Raw genomic sequence first — 17363 nt, forward strand, 5'->3', positions numbered from 1 at the left:
TGAATGCCTGTTCTTTTTCTAGGCATTATGTTAGAATGGAGCCTGGATGGTATAATGGTCAATAAATCAGAAGTGGTCCCTACATTATAGTCTAGTGGGTAAAAATGACGTTAGTGTTAGAGTCACAAAACTAAACATATAAACAATAAAAGGATAGCTGTAAGAAACTATGAAGCCATTTGTTGAGAAGTAGTTGAGTTGGTTTTTAAGAGGAGCCATGTAGTTTTTAAGGGATACATTTGAGGCATTAGAAATAGCACGGGCAGCCAGGCACAGTGGTGCATGTCTGTAATCCCAGCAGTTTGGGAGGCTGAAGCAGGAGGATTACAAGTTCAAAGTCAGCCTCAACAACTTAGCAAGGCCCTAAGCAATTTAGTAAGACCCTGTCTCTAAATAAAATATTTAAAAGGCTGGGGATATGGCTTAGTGGTTAAGTACCCATGAGTTCAATCTCCCAGTAACGAAAGAAAGAAAGAAAGCACGTGCAAAAGCCTAACCTGGCTTAATGTTGCATCATGGCTGGAGTTTAGGATGCAAGGTTGAAAGGAGGAAGAGTTGAACCTGAAAAACATGGACAGAATCAGGAAGGTCCTTGTACGTCATATTAAAAAGCAGGAATTTTTTCTGAAGATATAAAGGAGCCATTTGAAGCATCCAAAAGCTTATTCTAGGTCTAAGGGTGTAGCTCGACAGTACAGCATGTGTTTAGTGTTTGTGCTTAACATTGGTTCAGCCCCTGGCACCAACAGTGACCAAATTAGCTCATCTAGAAACTCTGTAAAGATTAGTAAAAACATTACTATAGGAAATAAGATGGGGGCGGGGGCTGTTGCAATAATCCAGGCCAGAAATAATGAGGAGCTAAAATTTGGTGACTAAATCCATGTGAAGAAAAAGAAGAATCATAGGGGTTTAATTTGAACATCTAAGAATTTATAATACAGAAGGTGTGCAGTAGCCAGTTACAAATATCTTATAGGCTTGAGACTTAGGAGAGATATGCTAGAAGCTCAGGTTTACAAGGTGTTTTGATGAAATGGATGGATCAAGTGTGTTTACTGTTGTGCTGAAACTAGCTTAACTGAAAAGTGAAACAATTGCCCAGTCATTTGGAAGAAAACTCAAGATACCAGTTCAGGTTTTTATTTGGAAATCATTTACATAAATGTGCTTATTACATAGGAATAGAGGAGTGTAGAGAAGGAAAAGGGAAAACATTATAAGTCAGGCCTAAAGGAACATGAATTTTTTTACTTGGGGAGGATGTTGCTGTATGAAAGCTACACCCAGTGTAGCCCTGCTCTCTGCCCACAGCAATCTCTAGTCTCCCATTGTCCAGTCTGTAACACATCTTTTACCTGCCTGCTGGAGATACCTTCTTAAGATAGAAACCAAGTCATGTAATATATCAGCACAGAAATCATCTTTAGTTGGTTCTGTATTTTTCGTGGAGTTCAGTTCTCTTTAAGTTTTTAATGTAGGTCCTACTGCTCAATGGTAGACGTTTTGACCTGTTTTCATTATCTTCCAAACCATCCTTCTGAGTATGTTTCCTTTAAAGACACATCCCTCAATCTTTTGCTCACTCTGCTTTCTCAAACTGTTTTAATTTTCCAGTTATCAGAATGTAACTTACCCCCTAAGATCCAGCTAGATGTGTCCTCTGAATCCTTCTCAAAAACCTCCATTCCTAAGTTAAGGCCTCTCTTCTTTTATTTCCATGCATTTCCCTCACCCTTGTTGGTTATCTACACAACTTTTCCCCATTCAGTCATGCACTTTCAGAGAACAGGGGCTCCTGCTCACTCAGGATTGTATCTCTAGTGTATCTAGCCCAGTGCTTTGCTCTTAGCATGGGACCCATATGCATTTAGTTTTGGTTTTGGCATGATAAGTATCCAAAACTATAAATCATGAATCAAAGTGGTCTTCACTCTATTACAGTATGATTCTAGAAACCACATCTCAATGCAGAGGATTTTTTTTTTAAGGAAGAATATTGTAATTGAAGGATTTAGCATCAAATAAATCAGATACGTGAATAGTAATAAATTCCAAAATCAAAAATAAACTCCAAACTAGATGAATGTATAGAATTGTGCTCCTTGAAACAGAATTTTAGCAAGCAAGGAAGCCTTGAAAGAGCTCACCTAGTCTAGTGGTTTTCAAACTGTTTTCTGTAGAGGGCTCTCAGGATAGGACTGGGAAGGCAGGGAGTGCCAGGCCATGTAAACCCTAGTTTCACCCAGAGTGATTCTGTTTTCACATGTTTATATATGAGACTTTCAATAATTTTGCTATTACATCAGTTTGAAAACACTAGCATAACCTTCATACAACTTCTGTATCCTTGGAACTCTGGGCCTCCATTTCCTCATCTGCAAAATAAGAGAATGGTGCTATGATAGCTTGTGCTTTTATGCTGAGCCCCTTTATTCCTTTCCAAGAAAAAAAAAAAAGAAAGAAACAAGAAATATTACAAGGCTTATTCAGGCCTCACAGAGTTACTAACAGAACCAAGAGTAGAATTTAACTACCAACCTTAATTGATATTTTTCCTCTTGCATCAGTTTTTTAAAAATTCCTACAAAGTAGATATAAGCAAACTATAGATATTATTTGGAAAAGGTAGATGTGAGCAGGTATATAAACAGCATGTAAAAATGAGCTATACCATGTAATAAATTTGCCTTATTTAAAGCTGATGTGCTAGCTACAACCTGTATTAATTAAACATTTACCTGATTTTATGTTCATTCTTCAGATTTATAGAAATATTTGGGTTAGTTGTTTGCATGGCCCATTTCTCTTTTACAAATCAATATATGAATTGTTTTCTTCTTGATAAATCTTCACATAACCAGTGGAAGCATTTAAAATCATTTCATTAATCATTCTTTCATGTTTAAGTCTCATTGCATCTAAATTAAAAAACATCCCTAAGAAGTTCTGAGGGTTTGGGAAGTAAGAGTCTCTAGATTCTGCTCCTTTCATTCATCTTCTTCGCTTTGCTCATCTTCCTCTCTTCATCCCCTCCTCTCCAAATCAAGGGTATCCATGAAGAGGAAACGAAGTCACAAAACAACTGAGAGGTGTGTGTGGAAAGGAGGGAAAGAAGGGCATTCATGCTCCTTGGCCTTGTTAATGGTGGGGGGCATTTATGGGCTGATCACATTCCAGCCTTGGGGGCTTTTTTGTTTAAAGATAAAATAAAACAAAACAGCTCACAGAGACACCTCCTTCTTCCCCCTCCTTCTGCCTCCATGAGTCACTACCCATATGGCGCTGCTGCTGAGACCAAGGAATGAGTGAGTAAAGGTGTTTAGAAGTGAAGTATTGGTCCTAATTAAATAAGTGTCCTTTGCAAATAAGTGTTAAAACTTTGAAATATGGATCCCTTACTAATTTATAGGATTTGAAGATAGGCTAAGCCACCTTTGCATCATAAAAAAGGAATTGGGTGTGCCAGTTATAGTAATGTAGTAATACAGTAGAAAAGATGGCAGGAACAACCTACTTAAACAAACTTTCTGGGGCTATCACAGCATCTATTGCAAATGAATAAACTATAACAGGCAGGATTGGTAAGACCTGCCCATGACAACATGTTATAGCTTGACTTCACGGTGATACATAATACAGTCTGACTTCTCTCCCCTAGACCTCTTGAATAGGTTCAAATTGGTGGTAATTTCTGAGCTTATGTCGAGTTTTTTTGTTTTTGTTTTTGTTTTTGTTTTTAATCTGGTAGTTTTACCAAGTTTCATATGTATACACATCTATCTTTGGTAAGATGCTGGGCTTATCATGAGCAGAGAGATAGAAATACTTATTTCTTGTAAACAATAAAGCATCTTACCTTTAATTTGATTACAGTATTTGGAATTTATTTTATAAACCTATAAAGGAACCAGAGAAATTATGTTGATGATTAATGCTTTCTGAGTTAAGTTTTAATGGTTTTCTTTGCTTGATGCTCTATCAGGTGAGAGCAGACAGACCATTCTGCAAATTGTGTTACTCCTTGAATTTGAAATTTTCCTTTTTGTATGTACTTCTTTCCAAAATACATTTCCACTGAGTCTAATCAACTTCACTAGTAGAGAAAAATCAACGAGTCATTTGTTCTTTTGTTGTTGGGGTCACTTATACAATACCCACCTTTAACCTCTAAGTCTTCTCCTTCTTTATTTCTTTATTAAATGCTTGACTTAACGTTATATGGCTAACAATAATAATCACATAATTATGGTACAGAAAAGCATAACATCCTCTTGAAATCTTTATGATAAGCAAAATAATACTTGTTTAAAAATACTCAGTGCCAAATCTTGCAGAAATCTGATTTCAAAAAAGGAGGAAATCTAAAAGGCAAAATGAGTTTCCATAGAGATAACACTGGGAAAGCATTAGTTTCATCAAGACTAAAAGAGAAGGTTTTAAATCTTTTCTTTCATTTTATTTCACTTTGTTTTGTTTTTCTGAATTTTTTAATTTAAATAATTATCTAGGTATCTACGTCTTATATGTAATTCAAAATTTTAATAACAATTTATATTTTCTTTGGGAATATTAAATGGATCCTTTCCATAACATCTAATTATCTTTTTCAAAAAATTTTTTTGCAATCTTTTTTATTGCGTTGATTTATAAAGCATTATTTGTCATTCAAACACCATTTCCCACAATACACTTTCATTTGGAGCTCATGTTTATTCTAGAAGAAGCATCCAACACTCAATAATATAATTTGGTACCACTGAAAGTGCTTATTTGTTTTTCTCACAAAGTTGTCATTAATAAAATGATACACTGAACAAATTTTTTGAAAGATTTAAAGAGCTTCCAAATTAAAAATCTTGCATACAGTTCAGTAAGAATCACTATAAAAATATGGAAACTACTGAAGATTACAAAGGAAAGACGCAATGTAGAAAGATAAGTGTATCACTTTTGTAATATACCACGTAGTATTAGGAGATTAATTTAGGCTGATAAACAAGCCACATTTTTTGCCACACATCTGAAAGCTGGTTTTGTTTATAAAGAAGGATTACACTATCTGGAGAACTGCTTCCTTGGTTTTCCATAAGAGTGAATATTTTTCTTGATAGACATTGCATTCTGACATAGACATTCTTATTCAGAACGGGTGTGTTCTCTCCTCATTCAGGAAGTTGGTGGGTTTTCAGCATGTGAATATTGACTGGGTTTCCTTCTCTCATTTTTGACTTACTACTTTTCTTCTTCCACAGCAGTCAGTCAGTAAGGACAAGTCCCAGGATTTCAGACTTGGCTCACAATCAGTGACACAGTAAGCAACTTTTCCTTCTAAATAATGTGCAGTAATAAATAGATAAGGTTTGTGTTTGTTTTTTGTTATTGTTTTTAGGATAATTTCTCCATTTCCTTTTTTCCTAGCATATGATCACACTACAAGTTAAAGTTCAGATAATTGATTTTTAAATGAATGTAACTAGTTTACACTAAAGAGAATGTTTTAATGATTGGACCTTGAGAATGTGTATTATTTCAAGGCCATAATAATTGACATTAAATAATATCACACTAAACTTTCAAGGACCTATTTTGTTATTTACTTTTGTTTAAGTAACATATTGAAATAACTTCAACTGAAAACAAGTGATGTGGTAAAATGAAATTTCTATATTGAGGCATTAAAGAAAAATGCTAGTACTCAAGTCATCATAATTGTATATGTTCTCTAACTGCTTAACATATCTGAGTAATTTATTTTAAGGTATTTATCTTAAAAGATCTGTCGGAAGGCTTTATATATATATATATATATATATATATATATATATATATATATATATTTTTTTTTTTTTTTTTTTTTTTGGAACTTACCATGTAACAATGTATAAAAAAGAAAACCCATCTAAAAAAATGTTTACATCAAAACTCCCCGACATATTTCTCAATTTTTATCATTTCAGATTACCTTTTGGACCTAATATTAAGCCCAGACTTCACATTCATACTATATTACTAGCAAAATAAAACATGAGTGTAACAACTCTGATGTGCCCTCCCACCCCACCCCACCCCACCCCACTCCTTGACACATGGGTCCATGCTTACTCACATGTGCACACACAATCTCTGCTGAATTTCCTGCAGAAAAACATTAGTTCAAATTAACCCTGCTATATGCTTTGAGACTTTGAAGAATAATTTGTCTCGTCTTCAAAAATTCTGATTCAGATTACAGTAATTTACAAAATCATCAAAGCCGAGACAGTATTTCATTCTACAGATGCAAGATGTGAAATTTTTTTAAGAGAGAAAGAGAGAATTTTTTAATATTTTTTTTTAGCTTTCGGTGGACACAACATCTTTATTTTTATGTGGTGCTGAGGATCGAACCCAGCGCCCCGCGCATGCCAGGCAAGTGCGTTACTGCTTGAGCCACATCCCCAGCCCCAAGATGTGAAATTTTTAAATTGATTTTAAAAGAATCACAAAATTATAACCTAGATGATACCTTAGAAATTCTTTCTATAACCCCTTTGTCTTTATAGTAGATAAAACTGGTTTTATAGTGGAGTCAACTTGTGCACATTTCAAAGCGCACACTTAGTCAGACCCTGGATCAAGACCTAAATCTCCTGATTCCCAGACTACTTGGGTTTTTTGTTTGTCTCTTATTTAACTGGACTCAGTATCCACAAGTTACTTAGTAAGGTATCATTTTTTAGGGGTTTTGTGGGGGTTTGTTGTTGTTGAGAGATAAAATCTATTGATAATTATTTATTTAGACCTGTGTAGCTTCAGAGTACATTCACCCACGTTTTCATATTTGATCCTCACAACATCCCTGGGAAAGAGGCCAAACCATATTTGGCCCCCATTGTACCAATAGAGAAACAAGATCTGAAAGGCTACAGCGAGGGTTCCTGGTTGTGGTATGTGGCAGATCCAGTACGAGAATACAGGTCCTCTTAATTCCAGTCTGCTCTTCTTTCCATGCTCTCCCTCCACCTGTCCCACAGTACAAACACATACCCAGGTCTTTCAGGTTTTTGTTTTGATCTGCCAAGTATGTTTTCAGTTCCAATCTCTGAAAATTTAAATTTTACATAATACTAGATAGTAAAATCTCTGACCCTAAGAAGTTTATACCCAATGACAAATTACACATATATAAAATAAACTGATAGAAGAAGAACTGACTGTTTCAGTAACCAAATCAATGACCATATTAGTACATTAGAGGAACAATGTTCTGTTTTTGAACATGTTTTATAACATTTTTTAGAACTTGGGCTGGGGATGTATTTCAGTGGTAGAGTGCTTGTCTAGCATGTGTGAGGCCCCAAGTTTAATCCCAAGCACTGCAAAAAAAAACAAAAAAAAAAAAACATTTTTATTAAATATATAAATGAAACAATGTCTTTTACACATACAACTCTGACCCACTCTGAGTAGCTGTTCTCAGGTGATACACAGATCCATACCATGCCCTCCAAATTAAAGCTCAGAGACATCTCAGTTTTTAAAGGCTATCAGGATAGCTTAGCTTTTCTCTTTTTTTTATGTATTTTTTTTAGTTGTAAATGGACACAATACCTTTATTTTTAGCTTAGCTTTTCTTTTTGCATAGAACTCACTTAAGAACTTTTTGAAATTTTTTAGTTTCATAAGAAGATCAAATATGTCCTTTAGATAAATAAGTCTTTGGGCCTTCCCCATACTTATAATTTCTTAGAAGTAAGACTGAATTAAGATAGATTTCTCATGAGTTGAAAACTGTAGTCAAGTTGATGATAGAAAACTATAACCCAGAATGTATAGAGAAGTCCTTTCTTTAATGTACCTAAAATGAGTCCATTGTTCCCAAGTAAATGGACAAGGGCTAAATTTTTGTTTGTTTCTTATGTTGCTTATTCTTTGGGTGGGGGAGGAGAATGGCAGTCAATTCCATGTACGCATTTATCTGCATTTTAACAAAGCCACACTTTATTTTTAGATATCAAGAAGAAACTTTTATAGGTTAATTTTCTTGAAAGTCTTTAATTTCCACCGTTTATACCACATGCAGGTTCTTCATTTATTAACTGGTGCCCAAGTTGGAGTTTGTAATGAAACTTCTATAAATAGTTATAATCCTTATTAAGTAATACTAGTATTCTCTAGCTATTCACATATTGTATATTGAGTTTTGTTGGGTTTTGGTTTTCTGGTTCTTAACATTAGAAGGCTTTATGCCATTAAAAGCTTTGGTCAGAGAGATTAATTCAGATAGTCAATCATTATTAAAGTCCTTTATTTTTAAACACTCAAATGCCAACTGAATGAATGAAATATAGCACAGCCATCAGTGCCAAGTATTCTATCACCCCTCCACTGCATATATTTGTCCATCTTTATAATATTCTTCCTCTACTAGGCTAAGTTATTCTTTTCTTCATAAGTATGTCACTTGCAACTTTTCTAAGTTGTTTATTATTCAATTTTCAGCCTTTATCCTGCTCGCTGCCCTCTATTTCTGAAATCAAAATCATTCATTGTAACATGTGACACCACAGTATACTCCGCACTGAGCTTGGTGCATTGAGAGATATAAAAAAGTATTCACACGTTAGATGAGGAAATAGAAATAAGCATTTTGAAGGAAACAAACTATACAGTTGGGTGCAAAATGGTGTGAAACGTGTTGTAATTACAGGAAGAGAGAAGTCAAGTAGCTTGGAAAGGCCTCTGTGGGGCTTAAATTGAGCTTTGACTTAATAGGGCTTTTGCATGTGATACAAGAAGGAAGCAGGTATTTCAGACTGAAGAAGCAAATCACAGTAAAGATAGGGGAAGCTAGCAAGGGGAGAGTGGAAGGAGAATCGCTAATTGGTGGTTTGGGATTGGGGATTTGCAATAGAATAAAAAATCAAGCTAGAGATTATGGCTCTCAAAGAATGCAGTATGAAGGAGTTTGGAGAGCCACAGATGATTGGAAGGTGGGACTAGGAGACATATCTTACTGTGTTTGCCCAGCATTTTACATGAGCCTAAGCAAACATCAGGAATTTGGTCTTGTTCCAGCCCTTTTTTAAAAAAAAATTTTTTGTTGTTGTTGTAGAAGGACACAATACCTTTATTTTGTTTATTTTTATGTGGTACTGAGGATCAAACCCAGTGCCTCACACATGCTAGGCAAGCGCTCAACCACTGAGCTACAACCCCAGCCCTTGTTCTAGACTTTGATGCTACTGCTATAAAGAGGAACAATCAGGAGCATCATTTCCAGGTAAACGACAGTGGTTCATGGGTGAGCATCAGTGCAGTAGAGGAAATGTGGATCATCTGTTTTCTGCACTAGGCATCTGTTCTCTGCACTAGGTATTGTGCTAGACACTGAAATCCATTAATAATTAATATACAGTATGCATCTTGGAGGAGTGCTCAATGTGGCAAGGAAGACAGACTATGTGTAGTCATTTGCTAAGTAGAGATTTGCTGAGCACTACCATATCTCAGTGTTCTAGGCACTAGGGACACAACAGTGAACACAAAAATCCTGGCCACAAAGAGCTAACATTTTATTTATTTATATGTAAAATAAGTTAAATGTCTATGTCAGATATGAGCTATGCTATGGAGAAACATAAATCATAGGTACAGAGAGGAAAATTGAAGCCTGCAGTTTTAAATAGGAGTGACAGAGAAGGTCTCACTAAGAAAAGTGGAAGGAAAAAGGGAAATGAATGATGTGAACATGTGGAGAGCAAGTGTAAAAAGCTCTGAGGCAGGAATATACCTCGTATCATAAAGGAACATAAAGGAAATTGCTGGAGTTTCTGGAGTAAAGTAAACAATTGGGAAAGAGTACCTGAGATCAGGAAAGGTAGCAAGACTTTTACATTAAATGAAATAGGATGCCATTAAAAGAGGGAGTAGCTTAGAATTTAACAGGATCATTCTGACATTTTAGGCAAATATAGGTATTAATGGACAAGTATGGAACCAGAGAGACCAGTTAAGATAATATTGAAGTTGATGCTGCCTTGAAAAAGAGGGGTAACAATGAAGTTAGTAAGAAGAGAACAGGGGCTGGGGATGTGGCTCAAGCGGTAGCACGCTCGCCTGGCATGCGTGCAGCCCAGGTTCGATCCTCAGCACCACATACAAACAAAGGTGTTGTGTCCTCCGAAAACTAAAAAAAATAAATAAATATTAAAATTCTAAAAAAGATAAAAAAGAAGAGATCAGATTTTTTGTACACATACATATTTCTAATACTTTGAATAAAAATAATAATAGATATTCAATAAATGCATGTATTTAAAGTACAGTTTAAGTTTTGACATAGATACACACCCATAAACTATCACCACAATTAACTCTCAAGAATTCTCACATTCTTTTTATAATTTCTCCCTTCTACTTCTTCCCTTCCCTAACTTTCATCTCATTGCAATCACTAATCATTTCTTTCTCACTTTCTAGAGTTTTAAATACCACAGTTTGTTTTTCTCATTTGCCTATTCAATGGTCTTTGGATTGTTTCCAGCTTGAGGTCATTACATACAAAGCTGATATTCACATTCATGTTTAAGTCTTTTTGTGAATACATGCTTTCAGTTTTGTTGGGTAAAATATGTAGGAATGGAACAGCTGGATCATATAATTATTTTATGCTTAAATTTTTAATAAACTACTATATTGTTTTCCAAATATGTTTTTTAAATGATTGTACTATTTTACAGTTCTACCAGTATATATGAGAGTTCTACTTCCTCAGTAATACTTGGTATAGCCAGTCTTTGTAATTTTACCCATTCTAATTTATAGATGTATCTCATTGTGGTTTGAATTTGCATATCCCTAACAACTAATGATGTTGCACATTGTTTCATGCACTTATCTTCCATATATATATATATATATATATATATATATATATATATATACATCTTTAACCAAATGTCTGTTCACATCTTTTGCCCAAAGATTAGTGATATTAAAACAACTTGTCTTTTCTTTTTCTTGCTGATTGTACTGATTAAATTCTAGTATGAAGTTGACTAGAAATGATAAGAGTACACATTCTTGTCTTGTTCCTGATCTTATGGAAATTGAGTAGGAAAAGCATTCAGTCTCATCATTTAAAGGATAATGTTGTCATATCTTTTAAAAATACCTTTTATCAAGTAGTTTTCTTTATTTATTAGTTCGTTGCCAGTTTTTAGCAGGAACAGATGTTGGATTTTTGTCAAATGCTTTTTCTACATCTGTTAAGTATAGTCTGCCCACTGTACCCATTTTTGTATCTGCTGATTCCACATCTGTTGGATGCAGTCATCCACAGATCAAAAGTATTTGAGTGAAAAAATTACATCTGTACTGGAAATGTATAGACTATTTTCTTCTCATTATTCCCTATACAACATAGTGTAAGGACTGCATAGCATTTATATTTTAATAGTTGCTATAAATAATCTAGAGATGGTTTAAAGTAGGATGTGCATAGGTTATATGCAAAAGTCATCATTTTATATAAGGGACTTTAGCATTTGCAGATCCCATTTGAGATTTGGACAGCTATAACCATATGATTTTTTTAAATTTGTTAATATAGTGAAATACATTAATTTTTCCAAACACTGATAACCAATCTTCCATTTGTGGGACAAATTCTACTCAATAGTGGTATATTATCCTTTTTATAAATTGTTGGATTGATTTGCTAAAATTTTATTTAGAATTACATGCATTTTGTTCATGAGAAACGGGGATCTGCAGTTTTCTTGTAATGTCTTAGTCTACTTTTGGTAACAGGATAATACTGGCCTCCTGGAATGAGTTGGAAAGAATTCCCAGTTTTTCAGTTTTATGGAAGAATTTGTGTAGATTTAGTATTACTTCTTCTTTACTAATATTTTCTATTTAATATGACATTTTTCTCATACTTTCATTTCATTCTTTAGAAATGATTTGCTTTAGTTCTTTGAAAATTTTAGGTTTTACTCCTGTATGTCCAATGTCTGGGCTTTCTCAGGAAGAGCTTCTGTTCATTGCTAGTGGGGATAGGCACTGTTCCTCGAGTGCATGTGCTTGTTAGTACTCTGCTGAGTACATGAGGAGGAACCTTTGCAGATCTTCAGGTTCTCTCACCATGACGTGTTTTCTCTCTCTCTCTCTCTCTCTCTCTCTCTCTCCTTTTCTGTCATTCTGTGAACTCTAGCCAACTTGAACTCTCCAGAGTCTCCTATCATTCAGGGAGTCTCCTTCCTAGGGCCTTACCTGGAAATTCTCAAGACACCAAGCTATATGCTTTTCATGTTCATTTTCCTTCTCTTGAGGATCATTGTCCTTAAATGCTTGTGAGTCAATGTCTTGAAAATTATTGTTTCTTATATTTTGATTCGTTTTTAATGTTGTTTTAGGTGAAAGATGAATCTGGTCCCTGTTCCTCCATTTTGGCTTTCAGCAAAAGGCCAGATGTTGTATGTTTTTGCAGGGCAGCTGTTTGATTGATTGGGGGAGATGAAAGGAGAATAGGGTTACTACCGTCTGATTTTCTTCTGTGGTTAGGTAAAATGAAAAATGGATGGCAGCTTTTTAAGGCTCTATGACCATATAGAGATGGGGTGAACAAGAAAAGAACAACATAGAAATCAGAAAGATAGCAAGAACTAAGACACAAAAATGTAGAAGTTCACGGCACACCCTCAGGCCAGCAAATGTATGCACCTAGAACATACATAGACCAGAAGCAGAACTGTGAGCCAGATATAGTCCTGATATCTTTAGTTGAGTCCTTGTGTGTTTGTGTGTGTGTGTAACTTTATCATTCTTCCAAATATAGAAAGTTTTTACCTGTAAGAAATGCAGATTTATGGGCTGGGGATGTGGCTCAAGCGGTGGCGCGCTCACCTGGCATGCGTGCGGCCCAGGTTCGATCCTCAGCACCACATACAAAGATGTTGTGTCCGCCGAAATCTAAAGAATAAATATTTTAAAAAAAATTCTCTCTCTCTCTCTCTCTCTCTCTCTCTCACTCTCTCTTTAAAAAAAAATGCAGATTTATGACTTCCCTTGAAAATAATTTAAAATTCTAGACCACAATTCCACATTTTCTCATGACATCCATCGCTGGAGCTGAAATAGTGGACTTTCCCCTTTAGATGGGTCATCCACTCTCCAGTTTGCCATAGTCCGCTGTATTGTTATTGCTATTAGTATTGTCCTTGGCTTCCCTTATTCACCTTATCACCCTGGCTTCCACAGACACTGGAGCTTTTACTTCAGAACATCATTTCCTTGGAGATAAAGCTGAAAGTGTGAACTTCATTTGGTTTTATTCTTGTAATTTCTAACCTTTCTATTCTCACTCATCTTGACTTCATTTTAATTACTTCATTTAAATACTACTAATGCTGCCTTAACAGAATACCACAAACTTGCAGGTGGATTAAACAACAGAAATTTGTATGCACATAGTTATGAAGGCTAGATCAAGATATCAACAGGATTGGTTTCTAGTCTTCTCTTCCTGGCTTATAGATGGCCACCTTTGCACTGCATCTTTAGTGACCTCTTCCCTACTTCAGAGAATATGTGTCTCTTCCCCTCCTTCTAAATTTATTAAGAATACATATAAGTAACAATAAATGTTGGTAAGGATGTGGGGATAAATATACACTTACAAATTGCTGGTGGGACTGCAAATGGTGTAACCACTCTGGAAAGCAGTATGGAGAGTCCTCAAAAAACTTGGAATGGAACCAGCATTTGACCCAGTTAGCCCACTCCTCAGTATGAGGAGTAAAAATAGCATACTACAGTGGCACATCCACATCAATGTTTATAGCAGCTCATTTAACAATAGCTAAGCCATGGAACCAACCTAGGTGTTCTATGATAGAAGAATGACTTTATGACATTTGCCAACAAATGGATGGATCTGGAGACTTATCATGCTAAGTTTATTAAAGGTCAAATGTTTTCCCTGATAGGTGGAAGCTAATCCACAATAAGCGGTGGTGGGTGAAGGGAAGAATAGAAGTGCAGTAGATTATTAGACATTGGGGAATGGAAGAAAGGGAGAGAGGGGATAAGCAAAGGAAAGACAGTGGAATGAATCTGACATACTTTTCCCGTGTACATATATGAAAACAACACAGTGAATCCCACCATGATGTACATCCATAAGAATGGAACTCTAACTAGAATAAGATATATTCCATGCTTGTATAATTATATCAAAATAAATTCTGCTGTCTTATATAACTAAAAAGAACCAATAAGAAAAAGAAAAACAATGTGCTTAAAAATCTAAATTAATTAAATTTTCAAAAGTACCCATTCAGATCTGCTGGCATAAAGTGAGACGACAGATATATTCAATAATATTTCATGCTATTTATGAAAATAAAGGTGTATAATTTCGATAGCACTCTGTAGTATTCCAGTAACACTGTTCTATTCCTACGTATGTAAAATCTGTTGATAGGATATGATGGCAAACCCTAACAAATGTAGTTATAGAAAAGCACTCATTTTCCAAATGTTTTGTTTGACAGATCCCCATTGTGTCTTATTAGAGAAAGGTCCAACAATGAGAAGGCATTTTTTTATTTAGTGTCAATATTTGCAGAAATCATTTAGGCATATCATTTTTCATTGCTATGCATGTTGTAAATGATGTAGATTAAACTTTAAACATGGTTTTAAATAATTGTTTTTGTGAAAAGATTTTTAAAAAATAAAGACCGGTTATATTGGGTTAGGGCCCCACCCTCATGACCTTACCAACCTTAATTACCTCCCTAAGAGACCCTGTTTTCAATTAGTCACAAGAGGGGTTAGGGCTTTAACATGAATTTTGAAGAAATACAGTTTTGTCCATAAGATCCCTCCCTGTTCAGTCCTACTAATTACCAGATTTTTAAATTCCTGCATCTTCTTTAAGCTCTACCTGGGTGTTTCCCATCATTCCTGGACATTCTACAGGAAATATGTGGTCTTCTTTTTTCAGTTTCTCTTATTTCATTGTTTTTATGTTCTTTTTCCTAACATAAATTGCACTGCTACGTATTCCCACATAGCTACAGTTACGTGGTTTTATAACTTTGTGAATATTACCATTGGGTTATTTGAAAGGCTCCATTGCCATTCCACAGGTCAGGATGTTACAGCTTTCATATGCACAAACTTCATTCTCTTTTTTCTGCCTTTGAAGAATATTCTGTGTTTATATGTGTATTTCCATCTAAGTTGATAAAACTTTTTGAGTTTCCCAGGCATCTAATGTTTTTTCAGAGAAGCGATGAAATTTGTTTTATTCTTATCCCTCATGGAGGTTAAGAAAAGAGGTAATTCATTCTCTCTGTCTTCCATAGATAATTTCTCTTACAGTTCTACCGAACGGTTTTCTCACTCAGATCGTCCCATTTATCCCCCTTTTTATTCCCACTGTCACTTCACCAGATCAAAGCCTCCTCTGAACTATGACAACACTTTTCTTACTGCTCCTTGTTCCCTGTCTTTCATTCCTGTAGTTCTGAAATGGGCAAAGAACAAAGCCGTGAGGACCGAGGACACAAAACAGACTTGCAGGTGAAGAAGAATGAGCAAACAAGCCGAAAAGTCACCCTAATAGAGGTAAGAAAACCAGGAAAAGATTGTGTTGTACAGTGAATAGGGAAAGTCTTAGGAAGGATATGGTCAAAAATGATAAATGCCAGGAAGAGGAGAGGTGACAGAAGGACTGACAAATGCCCTTTGGAATTCATAGCCCACAGTCCATTTGTGGCCTTGGAGAAGATAGTTGGGTTTTTTGGTTTAGTTTTTTGTTTGTTTATTACTGGGGGTTCAACCAAAGGGCACTTAGCCACTGTGTCATGTCCCCAGCCCTTTTTATTTTTTTTTTTTTATTTTGAGATAGGGTCTTGCTAAGTTGCTTAAGGCCTCACTTACTTACTGAGGTTGTCCTTGAACTTTGGATCTTTCTGAGTCACTGGGATTACAGGCATGTGATACCACACCCAGCTGGAGAAGATAGTTTTGATGGAGGGTCCTGGAAGCATAAATCAGGTATCCTTAGCCTCAAAGGAAAAGGCTGTCAGAATAGCCTTACTTTCCAAAACTCCAGACAAAGGAAAGATTGAACTAAATAGTAGGAAGCACTGAGTATAGAGAAGATCCTTATAAAGAGGGGAATGACAAGAACATTCACAAACCCAGAGAACAGGACCACCTGAGGAGGAACCCTTCAAGGTTTGGGAGCCTGGGCATAAACTCTGGGTCCTAAGGAATTACGGAATTGCTTTTGCTTCTGAGATGGGAGAGTGGAGAAATGTGTTTGAATGACATTTTCTGGTAGGGAGTACTTGGGAATAGTCCTATCAGAAGGCTTTATTTTCTCTTTAGGAAGAAGAGAAATTGGTCTTCCTGGGCTCAGTGGCCCATGCCTGTAATCCCAACAATTCAGAAGGTTAAAGCAGGAGGAGCACAATTTTGAGTCCAACCTGGGCAATTTAGCCTGGCCCTAAGCAATTTAGTGAGGCCACCTTAAAATAAAAAATTAAGAGGGCTTGGGATATAGCTCAGTGGTAAAGTGCCCCAGTTTCAATCCCCTATACCAAAAAAAAAAAAAAAAAAAAAAAATCGGTCTGTTGAAAATGAAATGTTACAGCTCTCTATTTATGTTCACATGTATGATTTTTTTTTCACTTTCCTAAAACTGGATTCATGTTTTCCATATGGATTCTTTTTTTCTCTCTCTCTTTTTGTATATGTATGGTACTGGAGATTGAACATATTCTACTCTGTTTTCCATATGGATTCTAATCACTGAGCTACATCCCCAGCCCTTTTTTTTTTTTTTTTTTTTTTGAGACAGAGTCTCACTAAGTTGTCCAGGCTAGCCTCAAATCTGATCCTCCTGACTCAGCCTCCTGAGTAGCTGGCAGCAATCAGCTCAACTCCATAAACTATTTTTAAATTTCGTTTGTAGTCCCCATATGACCATAATCCCAGCTACCCTGGAGGCTAAGGCAGGAGAATCTGAAGTTCACAGACAGCCTGGGCAACTTAGCAAGACCCTATCTCAAAAAACAAAAAGGGCTAAGGATGTTGCTTGGTGGTCTAGCACCCCTGGACTCAAAATATTTTAATTGTAAAAAAAAATAAAATCTAATTGTACAGGAAGCATATAGATGAATAGTTGTGTAATTATGGGTTAAGGAGTAATTCTTCAACATTTATGCCAGAATTAGACAATGTTGAGATGGGTCCTCACTCTGTTGCGAAGGTAGGCCTCAGAACTCCTGAAGGTAAGTGATCATCCTGCCTCAGCTTCTTAAGTAAGTAGGACTATAGACATATGCCTCTCTCCCCAG

At 35.7% G+C, this 17363-nt stretch overlaps 1 protein-coding gene across 7 annotated transcripts in view; it reads left to right on the forward strand.

Annotated features, from left to right (window-relative positions):
- Ahi1 (Abelson helper integration site 1) overlaps window positions 1-17363 on the forward strand; it is a 172306-nt gene that overhangs the window by 149984 nt on the left and 4959 nt on the right. For 5 of the 7 annotated variants that reach the window (XM_071613003.1, XM_071613006.1, XM_071613005.1 and 2 more), the window contains 2 exons: window positions 5256-5314; window positions 15522-15624. In XM_071613003.1, the coding sequence (XP_071469104.1) occupies window positions 5256-5314; window positions 15522-15624 (162 nt within the window). Of the gene's footprint in view, window positions 1-3050; window positions 3291-5255; window positions 5315-15521; window positions 15625-17363 lie in introns of those variants that run through there. The other 2 variants (XR_011707701.1, XM_071613007.1) reach the window with 2 other exon arrangements.

The sequence above is a fragment of the Marmota flaviventris genome, chromosome 6, assembly GCF_047511675.1.
Source record: "Marmota flaviventris isolate mMarFla1 chromosome 6, mMarFla1.hap1, whole genome shotgun sequence".
NCBI lineage: Eukaryota > Metazoa > Chordata > Mammalia > Rodentia > Sciuridae > Marmota > Marmota flaviventris.